A 7,229-nucleotide genomic window follows, 5' to 3' on the forward strand; every position below is an offset into this window, starting at 1 on the left:
ACCAAAAATAAAAGCCTATAACATTTTGCAACTTCCACTTCCAAACTCAATCAACCATAAGCGACAAGTAATCCAATCCAACAGAAACAGACTCAGTTTAAATACCGTTGGACAATCTGTCATTCCTCCATTATTCCCTCTTTGAAATGTGAAGACAGTCTTGGAAGTTGAGGCTCTGTTTTTAGTGGTCCTGTTGTGTTTGTTTTTATGTGAGGTGAACAAATCACAATGAAAACAAGAACTAGTGTGAGCTTTTTTTCCCAGAAGACTGTTTGTATTCTGTCTTTGCAGCTGACTTCCAAACCCTTGCCTACAAGATCCCAAGGTAACAAAGAGATGCACCAAATTTACGAGCTTGTCCAGCACCTGCGTGAAGCTGGTCCCCTACCCCACGCAAAATTTCAGGAAAATAGTCTGTTTCATTTGTGCTTCATTTGTGCTGGTTTGTGCTGCTACAGCTTTTAAGTCATTACATATTGCTTTACAGGTCATCCAGAGTTCACCCAGCCCCCTATTTGCTCCAAAAGGACCCAAAATAGCACCGTTTGTTTGTGCTGGTTTGTGCCGTAAAACTTTAGTTTGTAGTTTTATAGATATTACACACTTTATTTTCTGGAGATGACGTCACTGCCAGAAATGCTCTCGTGCTGGTGCTCTTCATTTGTTTTGGCTGCGGCGGCACACAAAGTTTGTCTTTTGCTACCATGCAGAATAAACCATTTTTTTGTTTTGTTTTGTTTTTAACTCAGTGTACCTTTGTATGTTTCACTGGCTTTTTTCATACTCTGAGCACCTGGAATGCCACCATTGCAGGGTGAACTTCAGGTTAAAGGGATAGTTCAGTTTTTTTGAAGTGGGGTTGTATGAGCTCTATGTGACCACTAAGGACATTAAATACAGTAGAAAGGTGTCTAGCAGCGTAGGAAATTCAAAATGAGTGACTGCGACGATGAAGTTTCATTCACTTTGGAACCAAAGGATACCTGTATGAACCGGAGTACACAGAAGAAGAGCTGCTACCGATGACGACTGAAAGGAATACAGAGGAAACATCCAAGGACACTGGACATCAAGATGCTGAGTGTTACTGCTGTTACTGTTGTTGTTTTTGTTGTTGCTGTTACAGGACACTCCAGAATTCAGAAGAGCAGGGAAACCTGTGTGATGAGTTATACAGACGGCTTGAGAGCCAGCAGTGTCCTCAGACAAATCCTGAAGAGTGTCTGTAACCAAGTTCCACTCGTGACAGCAGTAACACTCAGCATCCGTGGGCATTGAGTCACAGCTCAGACATTTACACCACTGAGTATTTTCAACTCTATCTTGATGTCCAGTGTCCGCGGATGTTTCCTTTCAGTCGCCATCTGTAGCAGCTCCTCTTCTGTGTACTCCGGTTCATACAGGTATCCTTTTGGTTCCAAAGTGAATGGAACTTCATCGTCGCTGTCATAGTCACTCATTTTGAATTTCCTACTCTGCCTCACAATCCTTAGAGTACAAACAAAAGAATTACAATACAATTACAATACTTGATCAAACTTACACGAGGCTACAACCGGCGCCCGAAGCATAGCTTGTTTACATCCAACACTCAACTAAAATCTCACAAATATCATATGAAATGGATATCTGTATGTTTAGCCTTTAAATTTGCCCTAACATCTACAGCTGAAAGGAGGAGGGGGGACGGAGTGCACTAGCGCTGGGCGGAAGGATACATGACCAGTTAGTTAGGTCCGGATAAATGTTTATATTTCTGAAGACTTAATGCACTTAAAAAATATTTTATGTAGCGTACTCTTAAACTGTGGTATTACTTTTTGGTTTTAGTACTTGTAGGCAGAGAAAATAGCCTTTGAATTTGGTACGGTCTTTCCCTGTTAGCGTCTATTTCCTCGTCACCATCGATTACAGTCTGTGTCTTACTGAGGGAGAGGAGACAACTTTCTACTGTATCTAATGTCCTTAGTGGTCACATAGAGCTCATACAACCCCACTTAAAAAAAACTGAACTATCCCTTTAACATGTTACACTGTTGTAGCAGTTCTTACTTGGTGTGGTAGTCTGAGATGAACTATGTTTGACTGCAGTAAAGACAAATGAAGAGCACCAGCACAAGGGCACTTCCGGCATTGACGTCATCTTCAGAAAATAAAGTGTGTCATATCTATGAAACCATAGTGGCACAAACCAAAGTTTTTATGGCACAAACCAGCACAAACAAATGGTACTATTTGGGGTCCTTTTGGAGTAAATGGGGGCTGGGTGAACTCTGGGTGACCTATAAAATAATATATAATAACTTTAAAACTGTAACTGCATTAACAACAATTTTCACAGCATAAATGAAGCACAAACCAAACAGATTATTTTCCCAAAATTTTGCGTGGGGTGGGGGACCAGCTTCACGCAGGTTTGTCCAGCTCTCAATGGCCCAAAAACAAAACAACCGTCAGCAAAAGGTCTGATGACAAGCTTTTTATATTCTGTAACAATCTGATGTCTTCTCTAGTTCATCATGTATGAGCTTTGAAGAGGCTGAAGAAAAATAAATGTGCCTTTGTTTTTCAAGCTGAAATACAAATTTAGAGTTGAACACTTTCTTTCAATTGAGCCTCGACCGTTGGCAGGGATTTCAGGATATTTGGAAGATTATGTCACCTGTAAATTAATGTTGCAACTTTTATTCACTTGGCTCTAAAGATAGTTTTGGTTTAAGGTTTTTAACTAGTTAACTGCTTTATTCCAGATTAAAGAGAAAATGTTTTTCTGTTTTATGTTCAGCTAAAGAGCGCTTTTACAGTTTTTACACAGAATGACCCATCCGCCACATTTTATGACACCAACTTCAGGGCTTCTTTTTTTGGAAACAATAAATGGATGTGTCCTGAGTCTGAAATTCAAACTGGACCCAGAGTGTGTTGTTTAACTCATACCTGTATGTCAGTGTCTTTAACCGGCTCCAGGGGCTCAAAAGTGGTGGCAGCACTCAGACTTTCCAGCCTCTGGGAAATGTGGAAGATGTCTAAACCTCTGGACCCAAGAAGAATCGATCTGAGGCAAAAACAGAGAGAACAGGAGGATGAAAAACTGATAGAGAAGGAAGGATAACTTTAAACTGTACTTCTGCTTGACAAACACTAGAGGGCTCAAGAGGCTTTACTAAAACTGCAATCCTCTGTGGAAAGCTTAGTTCAGCTCTAAAGAATCTCTTCAGAATTTGAATCGACTATTTTCAAAGAGGGATTAAATCTTGAAGAATATTTTTTACAATCCACTGAACTCAGACTCTTAATGACTATGATTTCTCGTTTTGTTAGTGCCATCCTCTGATAGAGGAACATGTTACTAGCACATCCAGCAAAGCAATAACTAAAGGGTTGTAATGTGATATATTACCATCTGTAAAAGTTTTGCGGTAGGCACATACTAGAGTTTATTGGATTTTCTAACTGCATGCTATGATGAATAAGACATGTTCCTTACGCCTTGACGTCTGCAGCATCCTGGGATGTACGGGTGAGGGTACGTGATCGTAGTCTCTCCCCTGCCTGCTGGATCTCCTGGAGGTTCCTCTCAACATGCGGCAGCTCTGACACGGCCTCTGTCTCTGCAGCGAGCTGCTCGGCCTGCTGCAGCAGCTCCCCGAAACCCTCGGTATCCATACCTCTGGACAGAGATTTTCAAAGGAGATTTAAAAAAATTGGGACTGGACAGCATCCAAATTAAGGGCTCCGTTTACAGCTCGGCAGCAATGATGCCTTGATGATTTCTTTGCTCCAACATTAAGTTCTAACAGAAACAATGACTAATTTTCTTCTTCCATTTGAATCCACACACATTCATACAGGGTAAAACAATTCAGTAGTTAGTAGGGATGGGTACCTTTCACATATGAAATGATACAGTACCGATGCCCGGTACCTGGCAATCGGTACCGGTACTCAACGGTACCAATTTTCAGTACTTTTTTGTGCTTGTTAGGTAAAAAATATTAGGGCTGCAGCTATCGAATGTTTTAGTATTCGAGTATTGTACTGAAAATCCCATCGATTAATCGAGTAATCGGATAAAATACATTTTTGTTAAGTTAAAGAGCAGTTATTTTTCAAATGAACATTTTTCTCTTTAAGAAATAGAATTTTCTGATACAGCATGTCAATAAGAGCACTTGCTTTGGTAGCTCCAAAAATTGTAAACACACTTTGACACATTTTTTGTGCCTTGTACATCTCATCAAATGTCGTGGACCCAAATGGCACCCGTTTCCTAGAATGACCCATTAGTCTCCAAACTCCAGAAAGAAGCTAGATTTGTTGCTAGTTGCTATTTTGTATAAGAGGTAGTTTCAGGGGTCTGAAAACTCTCTTAATATGGCCTCAGCTCTATTTGAAATGCCACTCTTTGATCTTTTTTAGACTTAAACGATTCCTCGAGGCAGAGAAAATTACTCGAGTAGTTTTTGTAATCGAGTACCTCGAATCATTCGAGGAATCGTTTCAGCTCTGAAAAATATCAATTTGTTTAATGATGTATTTTTTTGTTTTTCAATTTGACTTATTTATTCTTTAATAAACTTTTAATGCTGTGTTTATGTGCAGCATGGAAAATCGTCTGCTCTTCCACTCCCTCACAGTCACAAAGATGCATTTAGGTACCTAAACATGGTACCTTTTGATTTTTCGTGAATCGGTACCCGGTACTTTAGACAGACTTCAGTCGGTACCTATAAAAGTATCTAATTTGGTACCCATCCCTAGTAATTAGTGCCTCAAACCTCAGGGGAAAACGGTGGTAGGTTGATGTCTGCCAGGCCTGACATCTTAATTTGGATATTATAATTAATCATGTACCATCTATAATTTCTACCTCAGCAGCTTCTATTAAATAGGATTTATCTTAATTGAGGTAATTGGAAGAATTGCCAGGTCAGACTAAATAAATAGTTCTAAAATTATGATAAGTATTTATAATTGTCTTTTGTAATTCCTTGTATTTAATGATTTATCCGCTTCTCTAATAACTATCATAAATGACAAAAAACACACACCAATCATGTTCATAGATGAGATTTTTTTTTTAAGAGAAATGTGACATGTCAGTCTTAAAAAAGAGTGCAATAAGAAAAACCTACAGGAGCAGTTTGGCAGATTAGTAAACAAGATGTGACAAAAACGTCCTTTATAACTGTCTGACAAACCAAGCTGCAGATAATGTGTGTAATAATGTGCATGTGTGGATGAACAGATAAATCTGTAACCTTCCTAAAAAAGACAGATTACCACAACTGAGTTACAGCAAAACAAACAAACTGATAGATGATGGTTTATTATATTTTATTTTGATCTCAAATATGCTCTTTAATTTTGCCTTTCTGAGCTTCAACTCAATCACCTGTCATTCCTTTTACCAATAACACCATCTGAAACCAGTAGGTTGATGACCTCATCTAAAAGAAGAAATTGTAACCAGTGTATTGTCAGCACTTTCTCTGCAGTGGTCTGCTGGGGAGCAGGCTTGCATCCTTTATGAACCCCCTACACGTGTAAGACTGTGAGGGCATTAACCCCCCAAGCTTTTGCCTGGTGTGCATTTTCATTACTTCTTGCTATTTGGGACAAGTGAGACCTAATAAGCATAAAACCTAAACTTGGTCTTAGTACTGGAAGTTTGGTTATTTAGTCATGAGTTAGCTATTAGTTACTATTTTTTATTTACCATGTACTGTTTTTGCCACTGAAATGGGTGTAATGTATCACCAAAAGATGACATGAGTATGTCGTCAAATGTGGCTAGATGATCACTTCTTTTTTTTTTTTCGAATGAAGAATCATGTGTCTGAGAGGCAGAAATGTGATGTCCACATATGTGAACACCAGGTCTTAGGTACGGTGGCCGGTGGGTGCTACCACAGGTCATTCCACCCATCTGCAAAAAGACTTAAGTACATCAACACCACTGCCTGATGCTACAGTGTCTGGATTCGCATCATTATGCCATGGTCCATAACACTAATGCACAAGTATTTTGAAATACTAAATGCGGTTATTACTTTAAATTTTGTATGTAATTAATCGCACATTTACTCATATATTTTTTTTTAGCATTTCTTATTCCTTAATTGCAATACGTTTCTGTTACTGACTTAATTTAAACTGCTGTAACAAAACTATTTCCCCCGATGTGAGACAATAAAAGATTCCGGATTATTAATGTGGAGTAAGACAAAAAGATGGCACTTTTTAAAATAAGAGAATTTAGGGGTCATCCGAAATAGAAGTAGCGCTAAATGGACAAATTACACACAAGCTTTTTAAATTCAGACTTCCTGAGCACATGAAGTATATATTAATTCAAGCTGAAAATTTGAATGACATGGCGACTGTTAAGAACCCCTGTGAATGAAGTATCCCATAGTGTCCTAACTAAAAAAGGTAACTTTTTAAGTACATGTACGTGCATCGGACAGGTAACATAAACAGAGTGACAGAGCGCGCGCATGGTCCGCCGGGGTTAGGGTATTTTAGCTATAGCATTACGCTAACTAGTTAGGGAAAGTGTCTGAGTATAATAGTGACGAAAGTCACTCAAGAAGGCTTAGTTGACCATCGATGAGGACGTTTAAGATGTCAGTTCTTTAGCTTGGTCAGACTTCACACCAAATTAATGAAATGAATGGCGGTCAACAGTTAGCCAACAGGCTAAATGGCTAAAGGCTAACATTTCCTCACATGCTCTCTGATGTGTCAACTTAAAACCCAATACATTACATCACAGCTACTAACGGCTGACAGGCCTCATACCTGTTGTAGAGGACAGACGATTACAGTCCAGGCTTTATTCCTCTTGGAACTGTTGGTCCAGTTATAACCTTTATTTAGTTTCACTCTGTAGATCCAGAAACATGTATGAAGCTCTGTTATTTACCCCGGCACTCCTGGAGCCTATGCTGATTGGATGACACCCGGCGCGTGCCGGAAACCTTCTTCTTCTCTAGCTTTTTACGGCAGCAAGAATTATCGCCGACTACTGGCATGTAACAGGTCTGCAGAACAAAAGGTATAGGCTCAATAATCTAAACCAGTTGTGCGTACACTCTTCTTTTAGTGTAACATATTTGATCAAGTTAGAAACGCGATATATATATATATATATATATATATATATATATATATATATATATATATATATATATATATATATATATATATATATATATATTTCAATT

The 7,229-nt window shown here is 38.8% G+C and overlaps 1 protein-coding gene across 1 annotated transcript in view; it reads right to left on the minus strand.

Moving 5' to 3' along the window:
• nup93 (nucleoporin 93) overlaps positions 1-6,970 on the minus strand; it is a 47,213-nt gene extending 40,243 nt beyond the window's left edge. Inside the window, exons 1-3 of the mRNA XM_074678461.1 lie at positions 6,805-6,970; positions 3,488-3,670; positions 2,938-3,055 (exon numbers count right to left, since the gene is read on the minus strand). Of these exons, the coding sequence (XP_074534562.1) occupies positions 2,938-3,055; positions 3,488-3,666 (297 nt within the window). The 5' untranslated portion in view covers positions 3,667-3,670; positions 6,805-6,970. The remainder of the gene's footprint in view (positions 1-2,937; positions 3,056-3,487; positions 3,671-6,804) is intronic.
• Positions 6,971-7,229: the final 259 nt, after the last annotated feature.

Source organism: Halichoeres trimaculatus, unplaced genomic scaffold, assembly GCF_033239565.1.
Source record: "Halichoeres trimaculatus isolate MK-OKI-2021-1 unplaced genomic scaffold, fHalTri1.1 fHalTri1_scaffold_10, whole genome shotgun sequence".
Classification (NCBI taxonomy): domain Eukaryota; kingdom Metazoa; phylum Chordata; class Actinopteri; order Labriformes; family Labridae; genus Halichoeres; species Halichoeres trimaculatus.